Source organism: Nothobranchius furzeri, chromosome 1 (genome assembly GCF_043380555.1).
Source record: "Nothobranchius furzeri strain GRZ-AD chromosome 1, NfurGRZ-RIMD1, whole genome shotgun sequence".
Lineage (NCBI taxonomy): Eukaryota > Metazoa > Chordata > Actinopteri > Cyprinodontiformes > Nothobranchiidae > Nothobranchius > Nothobranchius furzeri.
The window spans coordinates 55,661,989-55,686,581 of NC_091741.1; the positions used below are offsets into that span (position 1 = coordinate 55,661,989).

Consider the following 24,593-nt stretch of genomic DNA (forward strand, 5'->3'; position numbering starts at 1 on the left):
GCAGGGAGAGGAGGTGTGCTGGTTGCTGTAGCACTCTGTGATGACCTCCGCTATACATTGTTTTAACATATACGTATACGTCCTGTCCAGATCATATATTTATAACAATATTTATAACATATACGCCCCGTCATGGGTGAATAGTTCCAAATTTAAAGTTGAACAGATGTCTTCTCTGGCCGTAAATTCAATGCCTTTCCGCGCATCTCACTTGGATGTTCAGTGAGCGTGTAAATAATACAGCAAACACAGTAATGCGTATTACTGTTTTATTGTGAAAATAAAATTATAAATGACATCTGAGCCAGTATCTCATATGGCCCAGCCTGGATTCAAAACCAGGTCTCCTGCGTGTAAGTCAGGTCCACTTTATTGATATCCATCTTCTTCTCTACAAGTGGCATTTGTGCTCCGCCCAGTGGATTTGTGACGTAACAAAGCCAGTAAGTTTTAGATAGAATTTTTTTTGTCTGTTACTGATTTACATTTGATTTGAATGCAGAAACACTCAGAAATGCAAATTTGAGCTTACATTTCTTTTGATATGTAGCATAAGAAAAATGCCTCAAGAATGGCTTAAAAACCAAAAAATAAAAAACAGACTATTTTCATTAGAGTGGGTCATTAAGGGAGCTGCTGGGTGAGGAGGGGGAAGCTGTCAAGAGTGGGAATGGCCCTGCTGGTAATGATGGGTGCTGGTTGGTATGCCACTCAGATCTGCCTACAGAAACATACTTTTATCCATTTGTGTGTGTGAGTCTCATTAAATCAGTCTTGGGCCTCTTCTCTGTGGGAAGCATCTCATCATTTTGAGCTTTGAAACTGACAGCGATTTCACTTGGCCTACCTTTGCATGCATGTGTGAGTGTGTGAGGCCAAGCAGAGCACCTACAAACAGCAAAAACACAGTTGTCCTTTGTTTGCTAGCTTCATCTTCCTGTTAGCTCTTGGCTGCACACACACTCGTGTGTGTGTGTGTGTGTGTGTGTGTGTGTGTGTGTGTGTGTGTGTGTGTGTGTGTGTGTGTGTGTGTGTGTGTACTGTATACATCTTCCTGAGTCTCCAGTTGATAAGACGGCAGAGTCAAACTCAACTCCACCAAATAGCTTATTGGACCAAACTTCCAATCAATGCTTCTGTCTGTTAACTCAGCTGAGATAAGCCCTTTTGTGTGCTTCTTTGTTCCAGTTCCACTGCTAAGCTACCACACACACACACACACACACACACACACACACACAAAGTGTGTGTGCAGCCAAGAGCTTCAAAAGCATTGTTCAAGGATATTTTAAGGGAAAATGACAAATGTCGAAAAAAAAGAAAAGAAAGATGAAATTAAAATAATTTATTTCCTGGATGCTTTTGGTTAATACTTTCCAAAATGGTTCCTGGAAGGAACCAGTACTTAGCAAATAACTTTTTTTGGAAAAATATATATATATATATATATATATATATATATATATATATATATATATACAGACTGCAAAGTCTGTGGTGTCATTCTTAAGTGCTACAAGTATGTAAACAAAAGTGGGCGTGTGCAGTGTTGCTTTTGGAGATTTTGACATGAAGCACACAGCTTCCTAATCTCGCGGAGCAGCGGTGTTGTCAGGGACTCTTCTACCCTTCAAGTAGACAAACCTGGGCATTTTACGGCCCGCGGGCCTTTGGTTGACTTTGACCGGCCCGCGTAAGGTTAATTGGAAATTACAAAATAAATGTATTTTCTCATTTTACCTAATGCATGGACTAAGGCTGCATTGCTTTTATTTTGAAGTTGTTTTTTACGTACACAATGACGCAATACATATAGCAACAGGTGCCCGCGGTTGACATGGTGATTGTAGCCCCCAGAAATGTCCGCTCATGCAAAAAAAAGAAAGATAGATGCCGATTGCAGGATTTTCAACAAAAATTGGACAGCTAAGTATTTTTTTACTGAAGTCGGAGGTAAAGCCGTGTGTTTGGTTTGCGGGGAGGAGATTGCCGTGTTTAAGGACTACAATTTGAGTCAGCATTACGACAAGAAACACTCGGAAAAATACAAGAACTTGTCTGATGCTGAGAGGGCACGGACATCCGAAGCTTTGCTAGCAAAGTTGCAAAAGCATCAAGGCTTTTTTACTAAGCTTCACACATCCAGGGATGCAGCAACCAGGACCAGCTTTGTGATATCCCACAAAATAGCTAAAGACAGCAAGCTGTTTTCGGAGGGAGAGTTTGTCAAAGAGTGCATGGTGGACTCTGCCGCACTAATATGCCCTGAAAAAAAGGCGCATTTGAGCAAATCCCGCTGTCCAGGCGAACCGTGACCAGGAGGATCAAGGACATTGCGGGGAACCTGGAGCTTCAGCTGCAACGTGAAGTGGCAAGTTTTGACTTTTTCTCATTGGCCTTAGACGAGAGCTGTGATGTCCGCGACACAGCCCAGCTGCTCGTATTTGTCCGGGGGATAACGGACTTCAAGCTCACGGAGGAGCTGGCAGCAATGTGGTCGATGAAAGGGACAACGACAGGGAGTGATCTTTTTACAGAGGTAAATGCGTGCACGGACACTCTGGGAGTGAAATGGGAGAGACTGTCAGGTGTCACAACAGACGGTTGTCCAAATCTTACAGGGGAAAATGTCTGACTTTTGAAACGCGTGCAAGATAAAGTGACAGAAATCGATGCACATCAAAAATTGGTGTTTTTGCATTGAATTATACACCAACATGTGTTGTGCAAGTCAGTGCTAAAAATCAACCATGTTACTGATGTTGTTACTAAAATAATAAACTTCATCAGGGCACGGCACAGACAGTTTGTCGCTCTTTTGGAGGACTCCACACAGCTGTCAGATGGCTCAGCCTGGGGAAAGTGCTGAAGAGGGTTTGGGACTTGAAAGCAGAGATTCGAGAGCTTTGCGAGAGGAAAGACAAAGACATTCCAGAGCTCTCAGATGAGGATTGGATGGCAGATTTTGCATTTGCTGTTGATGTGACTGCACTGATGAATGAACTGAACACCAAACTGCAAGGCAAGGGCCTTTTTGTTCATGAAATGCACAGCCTCGTGAAGGCCTTCATGAGAAAGCTGCAGTTTCTTTCAAGTCAACTGGAGAGCAACACTCTCACTCACATGCAAACCCTGAATGAAGTCACACCATCAGCTGATCACCTCAGCAGGTACTCATCCATGTTAGGAGCATTACATGGTGAGTTTTCAAGGCGTTTTGAATATCTCAGAACAATCAAGGATGAAATGCACATGATTTCCTCTCCCTTTACCTGCAGTGTGGATAATGCACCCAGTGATGTGCAGCTGGAACTCATTGACCTGCAGTCTGATGCTGTACTGAAGTCAGGATCTCTGCTGGATTTCTACTCTTCTCTTAAGAAGGAGAACTTTCCAAACCTGAGGAGACATGCTCAGAAGATGTTGGTTCTCTTCGGCTCTACCTACATTTGTGAACAACCATTTTCAATGATGAAGTTTACAAAATCCAGGTAAAGATCCTCTCTCACTGATGATCATTTGTCAGCTGTGCTTCGCATCTCCACCTCAGACATTCAACCTGACTTTGATGCACTCGTTAAAGCCCAGCAGAGACTAGATTTCTCTCACTGAATAAGAAAAAAAAAATCGCTTAAAAACACAAAATAAGGTGTTTGGACCACAAATGTAGGCAACTAGCAGTGAACTGGAACACTTTTTTGAAACCTCTTTCTCAAGATCACAGTTCAGTGATTTTATTTTACAGACAATACTGTGTGTCTGTAGAATGCTAAGAACCTCTTTCCAACAATATTTGAAACTCAAAATGTGTTTTGGAGTGAATGTGACTGAAACTGTTAACTAATATAAGTCACAAATGTTTAACAAAAACCAAATGCGCACACTTTGTTTACCATTGCCTTGGGAAATTTGAATAAATCACATTTTTCTAAGCCAACCTCACTTTTTCCTTTTTGCTAATTTATAACATATAGTCTACTCTTACCAGCTTGAAAAAACAACAGTATTTACTGCTTTTTATAAAGAAATACCATTAATATTATGCATAATTGACTTCAGCCTTTTGGCCTGGCCCTCCACAATATTTTCTGTTTCTCATGTGGCCCCAAGGAAAAAATAATTGCCCACCCCTGAAGTAGACGGTATGCCCTCATGCTCCCGCGACTGGAGCAGCCAGCCCGAGCTGTTGTAAGACAAAATTATTACAGGTGACAGTAGCAGAGGAGCTAAGTGTCAACCCTGTAATCAGAAAGCTGCAGGTTTGATCCCTGCTCATTCTGTCACTGTTGTTGTGTGATTGGGCAAAACTCTTAACCCACCTAGCCTGCTGATGGTGGTCAGAGAGACCGGTGGTGCCAGTGTGACACAGCCTCGCCTCTGTCAGTGTGTCCCAGGGCCTCATCACCACCAGTGTGTGAATATATGTGTGCATGGGTGAATGACTGACTGGTTGAGTTGTAAAGTGCCGTGTGGGGTTCTAGGACTCTAGAAGGCACTATATCAAATACAGGCCATTTTACCTTTTGACCCCGCTGCATCCAGTTTAATATTGAATGCAATGAATGAAGTTTTTGCTTCTTTCTGCTCCTTTTTATTAAGAATTATTTGTGAACATGAATTGTTTTAATGCAAAATGTATTTGATTTATATGTTTATATGTCAGGTGGGGTCTTGGACTCCTCCCTTCTCCTGGGACTTCTTGTGCTACTGCACATCTGTACACATCCACATTGTGGAACCCCCCTCTTCCTTTTGTCTCTTCCTTTCTCTTTTATCTCTGTCTTCGTGTCTGGTCAGAATTATAAAGCATTCAAAAAACAATAACAATAACGTTTCAAGCATCAGGCGTGACATTAAAGCAGCAGCTTTGATGCTCCACCTGAGAGTAAATCTGTAAGGCTTGTCACCAGCATTCAGAAATTAATTTTGTTTGCTTCACAGCCAGACAGGACACAGGGAAAAAAGAAAAAGTTCATTTTATTTGATTGATTGCATAAAATGAAATTAAAAAAATGGAATGAAATGGCATGCAGAAACATGCCACTAGCTCAGGGATTCCCAAAGTGTGGTGCGTGCGAGCTGCCGCTAGGGGGTGCGCAAGGTGAAAAGTGTAATGGCTGCGGAGCTCAGAGAAGTCTGTCACCATTAGCGTAGCCAGAAACTCATTTGTGGGTGGGCCAAAGAAAAAGTAAGTGGGCACAATAAATGTAATTGAAAACAAGTATATTTTTGCGCGTGCGTGTCCTCCCCATGTGCCCTAGCTTCATAATAACAATTCGCAGAGCTTCAGCACTCTGGCCTGCGCACGCCGATATGTTCCGTATTTGATCATTTTTAACGGTGTTGGAGAAATCTGAAGGTGAGTCATTCTGACAGATTGTAATTAACACCTGTCTCATGCAGGTGTTCTGACATTGTAAACCTCACACACAGAACATTGTGAATGTAACAAAATAAATCAAGAAATGATTCCCATTCAGGCTATTAACAGCGCGCTGAAGATCTGAAGTTCAGAGAGCGTCTGTCAGAGGCCAGATGCGTTCCAGCGGAACCACGGCTCACGGGTGCACAAGTGAGCGCATCTGGGCTGGGCAGAAGTAATTTTACAACATTGGTTTAAATAGCGGCAATAACGAGACACAGTGACTTGAGCGGCTCATGGAGCTGTGCCGCGCGCGCGCGCACACACACACACACACACACACACACACACACACACACACACACACACACACACACACACACACACACACACACACACACAGATTCAATAAGCGCGCACACTGCGCAAACTCCGGCGCGCCGTCAGACTGAAGACAGAAATGAGCGCTGCCTCCTCTGTGATAAAAACTTTAAGAGGTTTTAAAACAATATTTTTCATTCAAGGTCAAATTAAGATATTAGCTTCTATTTTGGGATGACGTATTAAAGTCGGGTCCGGTCCAGCCAGTGACTCCGAACCTGACAACTCCTGTTACTGCAGCATTTGTTATTCCAGTCCGCATGGCAGCGGATCGCAGATCCAGCCACACCATAAAACAGTAATAAGTCGGTCTGAGGCAAAAGTGAACCTCATGGCTTTTCCATCTTTTGACATTTGATTACGCAGAAGTAGGTGACCAGCTCAGGTTTACGCAGAACAGAAGGAGAGTGCTCTGGCCGCACAGGTTAAACGTTCCTATAAATTGCATTGTTTATGTGCTACCTGGGCACTATAAATATTTATTTAAAATTAAATCAAAGGAAATTGTAATGGTATCAAATGTTTATTAATTACTATTTAAAAAATGAAAGTGATGGGGAAAAAGGTCCATCATATTTTTTTAACCCTGGCTGTTTAGCTTGACGTCTGATATATATATATTATATATTATATATATATATATATATATATATATATATATATATATATATATATATATATATATATATATATATATATATATAGCCATGCCCTGATGTGGGGGCTGGGGGGTGCGTCGACATGGTCGGGACATAGAAGGGGGTGCGCGGCTAAATACGTTTGGGAACCACTGCTCTAGCTGATCTTAACCACCAATCAGAGGGTCCCACTAGTCGGTGGGCGTGAACTTCAGCTGGCCAGTCAGACCTTAGTGAGTGTGTATCGTCGGCTCAGCACCAAATTGACCACCGGGAAATAGGGTCAAAAAAACTGGTCGGCTCAGCACAAACAACACACCAATTACCCCGATGTAAACACAATTACCCTACCAGGGCTAGACCAAGCAGAGCCAGATATAAATGTGCCATAAGTAACTTTGTAATATTTTTTAAATCATTTTCTTAATCCAGTAGGGGAGAAAACAACCTTTCACAGGGTAAATGAATCATCTGTCAGCCCCTTCCCGCCTTGTGAGCAGAATACCGCATTTGCAACTTAAGTCTCTCTAGACCGGCGACACGAATGATCTCAAAGTCACGAATCTTGCGTGCTAAAACACTGAAAAAGAAGAAAAAGAAAACTAATCTTTTATATATCTCAAGTTGCTTAACAAGAATTTAAAAAGTGTAAAAGTCCCAAAAATTCATAATAAAATGTTCTTCAAATGTAGAAATATCTATGAAACACGATGTTTACAAAGCCTGTGTCCATAACTAATTTTGCACAATTAAATTCTAAAATGCTTCACTGATCCCACAAAGAAATAAATGTTGTTGTGACTCAAAAACAATAATAATGAAAATAAGCTCATTATTCACTTTTTATTTTTAAGTTGATTGCCAATCACGATTCTTCTGATAATAATGTGTAAAATATCAGTGAAATAAACCTCACTGAAACTGGTATGTTGAACTGGGAGGACCAACTGTGTGTTTGTTTTTCTCTCTCCACTCTACTTTAGGCAGGATGATTGAGGAAGCTGCATCTAGCTGATCTCAGTCTGATTGTATCTGTGAAGAATATATTTTATAAATCAGAAACACATCAGTTTTTGGTACAGAGTTATTGCTGCGGTGAACTAAATGGGTTTTTCTGTAGTGTTTTTGCTTTTCTTATGTGTGTTTAGCCTGGAGAGTTTGGTCGTATTGGCTATTTCCATCCTTCATCAAAGAGAACATAGCACCAGCGTGTCTGTGCACACTGCTTAAACTGTTTGAACTGACTAATAAATCTGGTAATCTGTCTCAACGATTATCTGTAATTGAACGATGAGTCACGCAATAAATTTCAGCTTTTAGAAACGTAAAACTACTTTGAATTTGGTCTGACATTAGGAAAAAGAGCAGGGGCCTCATTTATCAAGCTTGCTTACGCACAAAACGGGGTCGGAAAACTGCGTAAGCAACTTTCCACACAAACTTTGGGATTTATGAAAGAACTCAGCGGAAAAATGTGCGCAACTTTAAGTTGACTAAGAACCTTGCTTATGCACATTTTGGACATGGAGAGCACCTGCAGTGGTGCTGCTGAGAAGGATAAAATTGTGAAATCCTGCAGCACTATCACTTGTACTGCTTCGTTTCTGCACAGAACAAGACCCCCCACACATATACACGCAGACACACACACACGTGCACGCACACTCACACACACACATACAGACTGAAGCGCAGAATACGGACAGGTGGACAGATTGAGACAGAATGTCATGCGTCTGTGACAGTGAGTGCGTTTACATGCAGCCAGTAACCCTTTTAAAACCCAAATATTCACAATAACCTGGTTCCGCAGGTCCATATAAACACCGCCAAAAACCCGGATATGCTCATAACCGGGTTTTTAAAAACCCGGTTACTACACCTGGGGTAACCCTTTTCTAACCCGAATGTTTGATCGTGTAAACGCATATCAGGGTATCCCCATCAAAGCGTGTGTTCTGCACATGCTCTGTTCACAAGGAATCTTGGTCTTTTGAGTTGCGAGACGTCTTGTATGCGCCAGAACACCGAAGTAAACAACAAGTTGGGAGCAACATGGCGAGTCGCGGCACAGCACCACACTTTTGGAGTGACGAGGAAACTAAAGCGCAAACAAACGTGGTCGCTATCTCTTCTGAACTTGGAAACATGTTGTTGTTTTCACGGATACCGGAACAAGAAGAACCGGAAATGACGCATATTGCGTCTGGACGTAGTCCATACGTCCTGATGCTACCCCAACGTCCGCATTTAAATCGGGTTATGCAAGTTAGAGGTAACTCTTTCTATTTATGCTTGTAAACGGGTTATTCTGATCAACTCAGATACCCGAATACCGACCTTAACCCGATCATAACCCGGATATTGGCTGCATGTAAACGTAGTCACAGTGTGTCCAGTCACTGTGACTCGATTGATCATGCGCCCTGGCTATTTGTACAGGGGAGATCTCCATTTGGCTGACTGGTTAGCGTGCGTGACTCTGACCCGGGAGTCTGGGGATCGAATCCCAATTGAACTTTTTTTTTATCTGCCACAGATCTCGTTGAATAATTCACAACATTGACGGCTTCAGCAGCGCTGTGCCACTCCGTGGATTTTCTCTTATTTGTTTTGAAAAAGCACTTCCTTTAATTTCTCCACCTCACCCACAGGTACCTCAATTTCTACTTCTGTGAAATTACAATTCTTTGATCTGCCTTGATCTACGGTCGCCATCGTCATTGGCAGAGCGCTGCAACAGCCGGCTTATGTATATGCATGAGATCCACAAGGCACTAAGTGAGCGTGGTGAGGGCGGGATGTGACTCAAAAGCAGCTGAGAACATTTCTAGATAGTTTCTGATTTATGAAGCGGAGATTGAATGCAGCTGTGTGTACTCCATGTTTGATAGATGACAAACCTACTTGGCGTAAGTACATTTTTTTTGCTGAGCTTAAGTACGGTTTTAGTAAGGTTTCTACGCAATGTTTGACAAATGAGACCCCTGTTTTTTATCCCTGCCTGTCTGGATTCTGAAACCAGACAGGCAAGCGTTTCTAACAGATATTCCCCGCTCAGTGACGCACCCACTGACAAGCAGACTCTGATCACTGGCAGCTCCATAGTCAGAAATGTGGCATTAGAGACTCCAGCAACCATAGTTAAATGTTTACCTGGGGCCAGAGCGGGCGACACTAAATCTTATCTGAAACTTCTGGCTAAGGATAAGCGTAAATACAGTAAGATTGTTATTCACGCTGGCGGTAACGACACCCGGTTACGCCAATCGGAGGTCACTAAAATTAATGTTGTTTCGGTGTGTAAGTTTGCCAAAACAATGTCGGACTCCGTAATTTTCTCTTGCCCCCTGCCTGATCGGACCAGTGACGACATGTTTAGCCGCATGCTGTCCTTCAACCGCTGGTTGTCTAGGTGGTGTCCTGAAAACAACGTGGGCTACATTGATAATTGGAAAACTTTTTGGGGAAAACCTGGTCTGACACAAAGAGACGGCATCCGTCCCTCTTTGGATGGAGCAGCTCTTCTTTCTAGGAACATGGCCAGTTTTATTAGTCCTCCATGACAACCCAGGGTCCAGACCAGGAAGCAGAGTCATAGTTTAACACACCCCTCTGCAGCTTCTGTACTGTTACCCACCCACTACCCCATAGAGACAGTGTCCTGCCCACGGCCAAAATCACAGATTAAATATCAGGCTCAATAAAGCAAATCATGAAAATCTCATAAATATTAGAACAAATTCAACTGAGCAGAAAATTAGAAAAATTAAATGTGGGTTATTGAACATTAGTTCTATTTTTTATAAGACTTTGTTAGTTAATGACTTAATTTGTGATAATCAGATTTCTTTGCTCTCTCTCTCACAGAATTCTGGCCGCAGCAAGAGGATTACTGTATTTTCCGGACTAAAGCTGCTATTTTTTCCCCATGCTTTGAACCATGCGGCTTATAATGAGGTGCAGCTTTACTGAAAATTTTCCTTCACCTGCCAGGGGGCGCTTTAGCAGAAAGTGAAACAGGTGAAAGTCAAAAGTGGAAATCGAAGAAAGTGCTCATTTTAATTTGGCACATGCAAACAGCCGGCACGACGAAGAATTTTTTTTCAAATCCATACCCCCTTATCATGGTAACTACACGTATGAGTTCATATGATGCCGCATTTAAGTGGAAGGCCATCGATCTGGCAGTAAAAGAGGGAAACAGTGCTGCCGCACGTAAGCTTGGCATGAATGAATCCAAGGTTCGGCGCTGGAGACGGCAGTGGGAAGAACTCATTCAAGCCAGCTTCACCCGGGGATGATGACAGCAACACGGACAACGACACTGACATCGCCACAGAAAAGGTACGTGACGAAGCTCTTCTGAGGCTGTTCAACTCCGACACTGAAGAAGATGACTTTAATGGCTTTAGTGCGCAAGAGGAAGATGAGAGCGAATGACTTTCTGGTAGGCAAGTGTGTTTTATTTACTAACCAGGCATGTTTTGTGTGCAGTTTTTATTTTCTAATCATCCAGGGCTTATTAATGCTGTGTCAGCGCCGTTCTTTTCTTCTAAACATGCATGCAATTTACCGATAATAACGTGTCAGTTCTGTTTTTATTTTATAACCATCCAGAAATATAAATGCTATCAGTGCTGTTTTCTTTTCTAAACTTGCAGGCACGTTCACCCATGTTTAAAATTCATTTTGTTGAATTAAAACAACAACGAAATACCTCAGTGTAGCGTCTTTCTGTCTAATTATCTTATGTTATGGCCATACATGTGCTGTGCGCCGGAGACCCGCATGTGGCTGCTGCGCCGCGGCTTGTATTAGAGTGTGGCGTGTGTGTGTAGAAAACCTTTTTTTTTTTTTTTTTTGTTGCGGCTTATATTGAGGTGCGCTCTATAGTCCGGAATTCATGGTATGTTAGTTTAAACGAGTCAACTCCTTCTAATTATTTAAATCATCATATTGCTCGAAGTCCAGGGGGAGAAGGAGTAGCAACCATTTTTCATTCGGACTTATTAATCAATCCCTTACCAATTAATAGCTACAGTTCGTTTGAACATCTTATTCTTAGTTTTCCTAATCCAGATTGTAAAACTGTAAAACCACTCTTGTTTGTAGTTTTATATCGTCCACCAGGCCCTTACTCTGAGTTTTTGGATCAAATCTCAGATTTTTTATCTGATTTGGTGCTAAATACTGATAAGGTCATTATAGTGGGGGATTTTAACATTCATGTGGACATTGAAAATGATAGCCTCAATGTAGCCTTTTGTAATATCTTAAACGAAATTGGTTTTACCCAAAGAATACATAGCTCCACCCACTCCTGCCATCATACATTAGACCTTGTGCTGACTTATGGCATAGAGTGTGAGGAAATAGTGATCTTTCCACATAATCCAGTCCTCTCGGACCACTTTCTGATAACCTTTAAGTTTTTTATTACCGAGTTCTCGAGACATGAAAGTAAATTTCACTATAGTCGGTCTCTATCGGTCAATGCTGCTGCATTTTTAAATCAACTGTTCCATCTTTACTGTCCTTTGCATCTCAGAGGAACATAGCAGTGGGCAATATTTTCAGTTCTAGCCCCTCACAAATTGATGCCTTAGTTCATCATGTTACTTCCTCTTTACGTGTGGCATTAGATGATGTTGCCCCTTTAAAAAAGAAGGTAATTAGGCACAGGAAGTTGGCTCCCTGGTTTAATTCTCATTTACGAGCTTTAAAACAAAACTCTTGAAAAATGGAGAAAACATGGTGCTCTACACATCAGGAGTAGTCCTACTTATCCTGGAAAAATAGTCTTGTGCTTTATAAAAATAAGCTTCGACAAACTAGAACTGCTTATTTCTCAGCGTTATTTGAGGAGAATAAGAATAATCCTAAATTTCTTTTCAGCACAGTTGCCAAACTTACACAGAATCATAGCTCTGAACCATCTATTCCCTTAGACCTCAGCAGCAACAACATTGTGGGATTTTTTACAAGTACAATTAATCCTATTAGAAACAAAATTTTTAGCATCCTCCCTAATGCGATTTCTTCTTCCTCAGTAAGTGAGGCAGCATCAGAGGTAACTGTAGAACCTCATCTGTGTTTGAACCGTTTTGATCCAGTTGACCTTTCAGAGTTATCAAAAATATTAGCTTAATCTAAACCTTCAACTTGCATTTTAGATCCAATCCCAACCAAATTTTTTAAAGATGCATTTCCTTTGGTTAATGCCCCATTCAAGATATAATCAATCTATCCTTAGTAAATGGATATGTACCACAGGATTTTAAGGTTGCTGTAATCAAACCTTCACTTAAGAAGCCTTCTCTGGATCCAGATGACCCAATGAATAATAGACCAATATCTAACCTTCCATTTTTATCCAAAGTCCTGGGGAAAATAGTGGTCATCCAAGTATGTGAGCATTTTAACACTAATGATCTGTTTGAGGAATTTCAGTCTGGTTTTAGAGAGTATCACAGCACTGAAGCTGCATTAGTGAGTTACAAATGATATTCTCATGGCCTCAGATACAAATCTTGTGTCTGTTCTAATCTTGTTAGATCTCAGTGCTGCCTTTGACACAGTAGATTAAAAAGTTATTTTAGAAAGACTTGAACATGTTGTAGGGATCAAAGGAACAGCGCTATAGGCTGGTTTAAATCCTACCTGTCTGATAGATTTCATTTTGTAAATGTACATGAATCTTCTTCATACTCCAGGGTTACTAGTGGAGTACCACAGGGTTCAGTGCTTGGACCAATTTTTTTTACTATATATATATGCTCCCAATTGGTAAAATCATTAGACAGCATGGGATAAACTTCCACTGCTATGCTGACAATACTCAGTTATATTTATCCATTAACCCTGATGAACTTAATTGTAAGGTAGATTACAGGCTTGTCTTGAGAACATAAAAAATTGGATGACTCTAAACTTTTTGCTTTTAAATCAGGACAAGATGGAAGTTCTCATTTTTTGACCAGAAATCCAGAGAAGGAAATTGCTTAGTCAATCACCTGACCTTAATGGCATTACATTAATCTCCGAGAACAAAGTAAGGAACCTTGGTGTTATCTTCGACCAGGACATGTCATTCAAATCCCAAGTTAACCCTTTAGGCGCCAGAGTTTTTTCAGTAAAATATGAATTTTTTATATCACTATTTAAAGAGTGTGTAGCTTAAATCTGGTTAGAGATAGAGGAATATTGTAAATTAGAAAAATCTTCAGTATGAGCCAAATTTTGTGATAGGAACAAATTCACTCACATAATTTGCATATTATGACGTAATCAGGTGGCAGCCATATTGGATTGCATCACATTTGCAGATTTTTTATGTTTTTGTCTTATTTTCTTAGTGTTGTAATTGTTTATGATACATATACATACATATACATATACATATACATACATACATACATATGTATATATATATATATATATATATATATATATATATATATATATATATATATATATATATACACACACTTCGCTCTCAGACTGCAGGTTTACTGATGGTTCCCAGAATATCTAAAATTAGGATGGGAGGCAGATCTTTTAGTTATCAGGCTCCTCTCTTGTGGAACCAGCTCCCAGCTGTAGTTTGTGAAGCAGAAACCTTGTCTACTTTTAATACTAGGCTTAAAACATTTTTATTTGATAGGGCCTATGGTTTAAATCTGATGTTAGCCTAGATCTGGATAAGTGGGGGAGTAGAGGGAGGTGGAGTGTACAGTCGGTAAAGACGGCTCTCCCTTGCCCTGCCTCCAACATGCCTCCATCTAAAAGGCTAGGTTATCCAGAGTTATCTCTGTAGTTATGCTGCGATAGGCTTGGACTGCTGGAGGATACACTGACCACTTTTCAAACTCTACAATCTGCTCTTTAACAGTATTATTTTCTGCAATTTCAGCTGTTACCTTTATTTTTTCTCTCTAAGTGTTGTTCTCCCCAGAAGAAGCTACAATGATGTTCTGCTGAGCTGTGGTGGTCTCATGGAGGGGGCCATCATCTAGCACACTGCTGTTAATCACTTAAACATTGTCCCTCTCCTGATAATAACGTTTTGCTTTCCTTGACATTGAACGTGCTACTACTAGTTTACCCGTTTAATTATAGATTCACTAGGATAAATACAAAAAAGTTTATCTCTCACCAAATAGAATATTTACTAAGAAATCACAATGTTACCATAGACACATTGTTTGGTGTGTGTGTGTGTGTGTGTGTGTGTGTGTGTGTGTGTGTGTGTGTGTGTGTGTGTGTTCTCGATCCCCACTGAGTCGTGGTGGATGGCTGCTTATACTGAGCCAGGATCCTCTGGAGGTTTCTTCCTGTTAAAAGGGAGTTTTTCTCTCCACTGTTGCTGCATGCTTGCTTAGTATGAGGATTGCTGTAAAGACTCTGACACTAGTCAGTGACTTGATGCAATTTGCTGGGTTCCTTATATAGGAAACATTTTTTCTGATTGGCTTAATGAACTGACCTGGATTGGAATGTTTATTATGTGAAGTGCCTTGAGACGACTCTTGTCGTTATTTGGCGCTATATAAATGAAATTGAAATTAATTGAATCCACTCGGCTGTAAATGTTACACCTTGTGACAAAGAGTTCCTGTCTCTCTTCTCTAACATTAAGCACCACTCACAGGTGGTCCAACTTCCCGACACTTCCAGGATCAGTTCAGTAACTCTAACCTCGTTTAATGAGGATGTCAGAGATCCTGAACAGGAATCTATTGATTTTACAGTCTGACATTCATCTAGCAGGGTTTCATTGAGCTGGATGGAGACAACTTTTGGTCCATATCAGCCTCCTTTAAGAGAAACCGCTTCCAGTTTATTTGCATCTTCAAATCCATTTTACTTCTTTATGAGAGGCACTTTTGTCTGTCTGAAACATTTCTCCAAAATGCCATCACATCTGGAGGAGGATGCTTAATAGAGCTGATGTGAAGTCTTGCCTCCAGTCAGATAACTTTTATTCCCAGTTTATTTTTTGACCTCCCTTAAAACCATCTGCAGAAAGGGCTCAGCTGCATTGGCAACTAAAACTCACAAGTTCTCTTTATTGTGATTTTTGCTTCAGTTTATTCTGGTAAGACTAGAGGGTTAGGGGCATTGTTGTGTATTGATCACAGCTGATTAAACAATAAATAATATCACATTGTCACCAAAAGATAATTTGTGCATCACAAATGAAAATTCTTTCATTTTTGGGTGAAAATGTAGGCTAACGTGCATATTATATATTATATATTGGGTCAGTAGTAGTAGCTCAGGAGGTAGTGCGGGTTGTTGAGTAATCGGTGCGCTGCTGGATTGATCCTTGCTCCCAGCAGAAAATGCTGCTGTTGTGTCCTTGAGCAAGACACTTATCACTCATCTGGCTGCTGGTGGTGGTCGGGTTAGGGCGCCAGAGCTCAGCAGCCTTGCCTCTGCCAGTGCACCTCAGGGCAGCCTAGATTGTAGCCCTTCACCACCAGGGCATGAATGACCGTCTGTGTTTGAGGGTAGAACTCTAGAAGGAGCTATAGCAAATACAGGCCACGTACCATTAATACACGTTATGCTGATTTAGCTAGTCTTTATTGTTATGGCACCAACAGCTGCAACAACAGACGGCTACAGCTTATAAGCTTGACTCTCCCATATTCCAGTCAGAATTGACAAAGCTCCTCGGATGAGTAGCAAAATGTCTTCAACAAACCAAAAATGTTCTGCTGTCTTCATTTGAACCCTTTGGATGATGATGAAGTGTGTCTTTAATGTACATATACGCTGTCAGAACTAGAAACTAAATAAAGATTCTTACCTGTCATAATCACCATTGCACAGAGCTCGCACTGGGATTTTAAAGGCTTGCCACACAGGGTTCAGCGTGTTCTTCACCACCTCTGTTTTGTGGCAGATGGTAAACCTGGAGAAAATAAAAAATTTGGTGGAACATGATCAGGAATGGAAATGAAAGTGGAGTTCTGATTACTCTCTTCTACTAAGAAGTCCTAAAAACATCTAATTTATCTAAAAGCTCCAAGACTGACAAAAGATCTACAACAATAACCAAGCTGCTTTGACACAAAAGTCAAACTGACTTGACTTTTTACATAAATCAGAGCTACACACTGAAACCACTTAATTGCAGTTAGCAACCACCTGTAGACACAGTTTTAGAAATCTTCAATAGTCAAGATGCATAAATAAATAAAATTTGCATTTTGTTACAACAGAAAACTCATCATGCAGCTACCGATCAAAGTTACAGTGGGGCAAAAAAGTATTTAGTCAGCCACCGATTGTGCAAGTTCTCCCACTTAAAATGGTGACAGAGGTCAGTAATTTACATCATAGGAACACTTCAACTGTGAGAGACAGAATGTGAAAAAAAATCCATGAATTCACATGGCAGGATTTTTAAAGAATGTATTTGTAATTCAGGGTGGAAAATAGGTATTTGGTCACTTCAAACAAGGAAAATCTCTGGCTCTCACAGACCTGTAACATCTTCTTTAAGAAGCTTTTCTGTCCTCCACTCGTTACATGTATTAATGGCACCTGTTTGAACTCATTATCTGTATAAAAGACACCTGTCCACAGCCTCAAACAGTCAGACTCCAAACTCCACTATGGCTAAGACCAAAGAGCTTTCGAAGGACACCAGGAAAAGAATTGTAGACCTGCACCAGACTGGGAAGAGTGAATCTACAATAGGCAAGCAGCTTGGTGTGAAAAAATCAACTGTGGGAGCAATTATCAGAAAATGGAAGACATACAAGACCACTGATAATCTCCCTCGATCTGGGGCTCCACGCAAGATCTCATCCCGAGGGGTCAAAATGATCATGAGAACGGTGAGCAAGAATCCCAGAACCACACGGGGGGACCTGGTGAATGACCTGCAGAGAGCTGGGACCACAGTAACAAAGGTCACCATCAATAACACACTACAACGGCAGGGAATCAAATCCTGCAGTGCCAGACGTGTTCCGCTGCTGAAGCCAGTGCATGTCCAGGCCCATCTGAAGTTTGCCAGAGAGCACATGGATGATACAACAGAGGACTGGGAGAATGTCATGTGGTCAGATGAAACCAAAGTAGAACTTTTTGGTATAAACTCAACTCGTTGTGTTTGGAGGAAGAAGAATACTGAGTTGCATCCCTAGAACACCATACCTACTGTGAAGCATGGGGGTGGGAACATCATGCTTTGGGGCTGTTTTTCTGCCTAAGGGGACAGGACGACTGATCCGTGTTAAGGACAGAATGAATGGGGCCATGTATCGTAAGATTCTGAGCCAAAACCTCCTTCCATCAGTGAGAGCTTTGAAGATGAAACGTGGCTGGGTCTTCCAACACGACAATGATCCCAAACACACCGCACGGGCAACAAAGGAGTGGCTCCGTAAGAAGCATTTGAAAGTCCTGGAGTGGCCTAGACCTCATCCCCATAGAAAATCTGTGGAGGGAGTTGAAAGTCTGTGTTGCTCGGCGACAGCCCCAAAACATCACTGCTCTCGAGAAGATCTGCATGGAGGAATGGGCCAAAATACCAGCTACTGTGTGTGCAAACCTGGTAAAGACCTATAGTAATCGTTTGACCTCTGTTATTGCCAACAAAGGTTATGTTACAAAGTATTGAGTTGAATTTTTGTTATTGACCAAATACTTGTTTTCCACCCTGATTTACAAATAAATTCTTTAAAAATCCTGCCATGTGAATTCATGGATTTTTTTTTCACATTCTGTCTCTCACAGTTGAAGTGTACCTATGATGAAAATTACTGACCTCTGTCATCATTTTAAGTGGGAGAACTTGCACAATCGGTGGCTGACTAAATACTTTTTTGCCCCACTGTAGTTAGAAACATCCAAAAACTAAACAGAAGCCTCTTTAGAGTGAAGACAGCTGCAGCTGCTTTCCTGATACATCTAATTAAAAAAACAAAATCAAAAGCTTTAGAGTTGCAGTAGAACCAGCTTTTCTAATTATTTCAGCCACTTTGTAACTCAAAAGTGCTTTTGAACAGCAAATAAAGAGTAGTTCCTGGAAGCAGGGCACATTAAGTGCAGCACTGACCTTCACGAGGACAGCTACACATATTTTCTGTGTAATTTAATCCAAACAGGCCAACAACACATCCACCCTTAAACTCTCCTTGAATGCATAAATACATACCATTTCTTAAAATGAATCAACTGCCTCCTTTAATGCTCCTTTAATGCTTTAAACATAAATAATCTTGTATTGGATGAGGGAAGTCAGTTAGTGCTACAAGTATGTGTTGGTGATGATTCTCAGCTGCTGCCACCACATTTTAATTCAATATCAGTAAAACTAATGGAGTTACAGACAATTACATTGGCAAATGCCAGTTAGTGGTGGTGGCCATCTTGAATCAAGTTGACCAAGCAGTTGTTGATGTACGTCTAGGGATGGGTACCTTTGACATTTGAAGCGATTCGGTACTAATTCCCGGTACCTAGGAATCGATACCGGTACTTAACGGTACCAATTTTTGATATTTTTGAGTGTTTATTATTTAAATTCTCTTTTACAATTAAAAAAATATTTTCTCAATATATAACAATGTTTGATAAATAAATAATAAATATCACGATAAATAACATTCAACTGTTTGTATTTTAACATTGTTCTTGTAGTTTTATAAGCTGAAAATTAAACTGAAGCAAACATCTTTACTGTGAACTAAATTTACTGTGTATCTTCATTCATTTTGCCATTTGATTTTTCCTACTGGGAAGTTAGAATTTCCGAGGAGAAAGCGAACGCACCATTAGCTGATAACAACGGTGGCAATGGAAGCTAGCATATTAAGCTAATGTTATCTTCAACAGTTTATTTAACTGCTGGAGCAGATTAAAACGATGATGCCTCACACTTAGATCGTTGTCGCTGGTTTCATCTTCACCCAATCACCCGTCGCATTTAGTAAAGTGAAGACAAACTTTAGAGCGCGTTCATGTTCTAGTCGGAAATTCGGAGTTCCGAGGAGAAAGCGAACACACCATTAGCGGAACGGAAGCTAACATATCAAGCTAACGTTATCTTAAACATTTTATTTACCTACCGGAGCAGATTAAGATGAGGATGTCGCTGGTTTCATCATCACCCAGTTACCCATCACATTTAGTGAAGTGGACTCAAGCTTTAGTGTGCGTTCTTTCTACCATGCTGCTCTGTTTACAACTGGCTCGCAGCGACCGACGACATAACGCTCTTGCGCATGCGCAGCTGTCTTGGCAAGTTCTCGTTATGAAGGACGGGTACCGAAACGAGGCACCGTTTGAAATGACGTGAATCGGTGCTTGGTCGGTACTATGGAATTCGGCCGGTGCCTTAAAAAGTACCAAATTCGGTACCCATCCCTATGTCCAATGATTGTTTATTTTTTTTTAAGCTTTGACAAAATCCATTCTGTTCAATATATATTATGCTAACAAAGACTAGAGTGTTGATTATTACTAAATCATGACTTAATGGAGATTAAACACATCATTTGGAAAGCCGAGTTAAGCAGCCACACCCAAGCTTGACTACTCGCAACCTGTCTGTCACATGAAATGGCCTAAATGATCCCAAAAAGCAATATTCTGAAGAAATTCAAGAACAAATGACCCCAGAACATTTGAAGCACTTTAGGCCCGACATAATAACGTTCAGATTTAATAAGGGTCAGACTTTATCATTCCACAATAAGAGTATCCACATAAAAAAACTTAGAGACGAGGTTATCAAAACATATGGGAACTTTAAGAAAAAGATGCACATCCAATTACATCTCATGAAAGACTAATGCTGCATGTCACTGAAAGAACATCATCCCATCACTCAAACATGGTAGTGGTAGTGTCATGGTCTGGAGCTACTTCAATGATAGAAGACATCGCTGTAATGGATGTAACCATGAATTATACTATTTAACAGAAAATCCTGAAGGATTGTTACTAACCTTTGACCTTGAACATGAAAAACCTGAGCATGAGCTTAACTTTCCCATAAGTGTTTGCAACATTTAGTCCACAATCTAAAAATTCCTGGTTATCACAAGACTTTTGTACAATGTGGTCACACCACTGCCGGTTATTTAGCTGCTACAGTTTCATTTGGTGATGTACCATAGCCAAACTGATTTTAACTGATCTTTTTGCTTGTATAATAAAAGCTAAGGTAAACGGAGTCTTTAATAAATCAAATCATAAACGATGCTAACGTTTGACCTTCCTGTTGTCACAAAAACAGAAACACTCCCGAGAAAGAAGAAAAAAGGTTATTTCATTAATCACTCAGCTGGCAGGTGGAGCTGACATCTCCCACCCTAAGAGCAAAAAGCCTTATCTGACTTGTACCGCACTGCAGGATGGAGGAGAGCACCAACTGCGATGGACTGAACAAGCACGCACGAACGCACACACACACACACACACACACACACACACACACACACACACACACACACACACACACACACACACACACACACACACACACACACACACACACACACACACACACACACACACACACACACACACACACACACACACAGCTAAAATTCCTTCCACACAGCTTCACACTCATACAATACCTCCTGCTTTTAGACACACGTGTTGATCTCCACATGTCATCTGCACACATACTTAAACAGGCAGTGTGGCTTTTGATCTGAGGCAAATCAATGGAAGCTGTTTCCTTTGCAGGCAAGGATTAAGCTGAACATGGGAAAGGGGAAGAGGAGTGAAGGCAGGAAAGGAAGGGCTAACTCACGTGCCATCCTCGTTGCTCCTGTAGAAGACCAGGAAGGGATCAGACTTGCCAAAGAAATCCTTTTTGTCCAGCTTGTTTCCGCAGAATTGCATCATCACAGATTCCTAAAAAAAGAGGAACACACACGACAAGCAATGTGAGCACCAGGGAAACCTAATTCACCATGCGTTAAAAAAGCACTGAAACCACATAACCCCATCAGGAAAAGACACAGATGCAAGTCTTCATGTTGAACTGCGACTGAAAGCATTTATGACAGGGGTCCTAACACCCCTGATGCATACCATCCTCCCATGCCCCTCAAACCAGGTGTACCAGAGACCTTTAAGTAGATCACCCAGGTATTGGACCAGTTTTGAAGTCTTAAATGATGTTGATTTTGTCCCAAAGAACTCTAGAAACTCCATTTAATGTTCATCAAGTTCAGAAGAGCTTCATAAATTTGTTAATAGCACACATGACTGTTGAACCTCTGGTGAGAAACAGCCTACAGGAGCTGTTAAAGTGAGACCAACGGGGGAAAGGTGGAGGTCGCATTGCTGATTTATGTGGACATGGTGTTGAAGTTGGAGGTGGGGTGTGAACGCTAAACAGAGTACATGAAAGAGATCTCAGTAGGGATAGCTGGTCTGGGGGGCACAATGTTTTTCATTCACAACCTTTATGCACTGATCTGTCTCACTGGGACACGGGGTCGCATTTTACCATTTTGGCTCTATGAGGCACCAGGTCCAGGAAAACTTGCTCCAGCTCCTCGATGTAATTGTGTTGGTACAAAGCCAGTGAAAATGTAACTTATTTGATTGTGATGGTCTGAAGCTACTAACGGTCTAAATATTGATGATTTAGGAGAATAAGTGTTTTATTTTTTATTCATGGTTTTTAGTGGTCAAAGATTACAATACTAGCTTACTGCCTATGTGTATGTACATGTACTTTTGTTATTATTTTTCTTTAAATGATTCTCTTAACTGATGGTGCTGCTGTAAAGAGTGGATTTCCCCACAGTGGGATCCATACATTCTATTCTATTCTATTCTATTCTATTCTTGTTTCTTCTTGTTATTGAACCTCAGATGCTAAAGCTGTTATGGACCAGAAAGGATGATGAATGAAAAATGAATGGAGCAAGAGAATTATGAGAAATGGATGAAGATTTTTTTTCTTCAATTTAGTGCATTAAGTCAAATTTATTAAATTTACTCATGATTTTACTTTTAATCTTTTGCTATTTTGCATTAAAGAATGCACAATACTTTACAGTATACCGATATTTCCTGTAACTTAATATAGGCATCCTTATAAATGTATTTGTGGCTATTATATAATGATGGGCAAGGTAACGCCACCTCCCGCTTTAACCTCATCATGGTGGAGGAGTTTGAGGGCTAATGCTCTTATGTTGTCTGGGGCGCTTATCTTGCCTGTGGTTGGATCTCCCATGCTAAGGTGGTCACAGGTGAAGGGTGAGACAATGACAGCAGAGTACCAGAGGATTTGGCTCGATGGGTTCTCAGGGTCCTACCGTAGAGCTAGATCTGGGGGTGAGGCCTGAGTGCAAGCAGCTGGTAGCTAGGCTTTTGTCCAGCTCGGACCAGTTATTGGGACTTTTCCACCTGTGGACCCAGCACTTGCTTAAGGAGCAAAACAGGTCCGGTGCATTGTGGATCAAGGTGAAAACTAAGGTGGAGGCTTTAAGAGTCTGATCCCTGGAAGATCAAACTAGCAATTGAGACATGGAGCTGTACCTATCTGGAGGAAGAGGAGCTGGGCTTGTGAAAGTGGGCTAGCATTACTGAGTGGATATTGTCAGACTCACCTCGATACATAATAAATTAGCTCTGAAACTCTTGAGTGTTATCGGACTTTCATCTACACTGGAGTCCGTGGCTATAGAATTATGTAGTGTGTGGTATGGCAGGTGTGTGTCTGTGAAACTTTGTTTTAGTTTGGAATGATGTTCAATACGCAGCCTGATCTTTCATATCATCACAAACAAACAAAAGTTGTATGCCAGATATCGTACATCACATTGAATATCATAGCAACCACTCACTATATTCTATCAACAGTTAGTGGTGCCAGCTGCTACTCCCAGCACTTCCTGTTCATCCAAGACATGTTCTTATATTTCTGCTGTGTAATACTAAATATGAGGTGATGTAAATGTTTTACAAATAGCATTGGTTTAAAATAGAATTATCAAAAAAGGAGTTGTTTTTAGGATGGAAACAATTTATCCACAGCATAAATGTCTACAGATGTACAAAAGAACCCTGGTATAAAAGCTCTGAACTATTACTTTGCTTTGTCTCTTCACAAAGAGACAGTTTAAATCTCTGTTGGTGACCTATGAGTGGAATATGCTTGGTCGTTTATTTGGGATTCCTCCATGTTCTCTGGACATTTTCTGCAATTCACAAGTGTAAACGGAATCTGAAGAGGTATCATTTTTGTGCCTAAAAATAAAGAGGCATCAGGGTGCAGAATTATTATTAAATACGGGTTTTCCTTCTGAATGAAGGAGAAAATAAAATAACATGAAGTTTAAAGTCACATTAGTGTATCCTAATAAAATTAAAAAACTGAGCAATAATAGGACCTTGTTTGTAGGTTGACTTCTTAGTATGTACAAAGTAAACAAGGGTAGCCTTGTAGGCAGAGGCTGAGGAACAAATGCAGCAGACAGACAAGCTGATACACTCACCCTGCAGTTGTTCAGCTCCTCGGCTTTCACAATGATGGTCCCACATTTCTTCCCTTGAATGCCTCTGCGGATGAAAAGCAAAAGCTAAAGATTAATAGATCCCAATAACACAACTAGTGACATAATCTCAGTGTTTGCATGTTGTCCATACTCTGGTGCTTTTTAGCTCTTTTCTGTTCCCAGTGGTCAAAGGCCAAGTCAGCAGCATTCAGAAAATATCTCACATTTTATATTTTACATAAATGCCTACATGTAACAGGTTTAAAAGCTCACAACATGCAATCATCAATCAAGTGGAAAGTTTATGAGCAAAACATCAACAAAGGTTTTACCTGATCACTACGTGGTATGTGTGTGGGTGTATGAGTTCATTTACTGATGGGAGTGAGTGTGTATCTCCAAATTGTTGTGGCTATAATGCACTTGTGTAGGTTAAAATGTGTCAGCACTTTGTTTGAATAAATGTGTTTTAGTCAAGAAAAATATCCATGACACCATCTCCTCTTAAGCATAACATCCGTCCAAGTTGAACAACAGCCTTTGTTGCAACTTCCTGAGACTGCTTTACTGTTTTATTCACAACTGCACACACAGAACAGGATCTTGAAGCTGTGCTGACCAGCATATGAGTGAAAGCAGCAATAGTGTCCCTTAATGCTTGCGAACTGTACTCAGCTTCTCTGCCACCTTGTGAGATTTGTGAGCCGAGCTCATCTT

General features: G+C 40.8%; 1 protein-coding gene across 8 annotated transcripts in view; it reads right to left on the reverse strand.

The window, feature by feature from the left end:
* Positions 1 to 24,593, reverse strand: part of LOC107383712 (copine-8) — a 192,985-nt gene that overhangs the window by 45,063 nt on the left and 123,329 nt on the right. For all 8 annotated transcript variants that reach the window (XM_054739596.2, XM_054739592.2, XM_070549052.1 and 5 more), the window contains 3 exons: positions 23,877 to 23,940; positions 21,170 to 21,273; positions 16,199 to 16,303 (listed from right to left, as the gene is read on the reverse strand). In XM_054739596.2, coding sequence (XP_054595571.1) covers positions 16,199 to 16,303; positions 21,170 to 21,273; positions 23,877 to 23,940 — 273 coding nt within the window. The remainder of the gene's footprint in view (positions 1 to 16,198; positions 16,304 to 21,169; positions 21,274 to 23,876; positions 23,941 to 24,593) is intronic.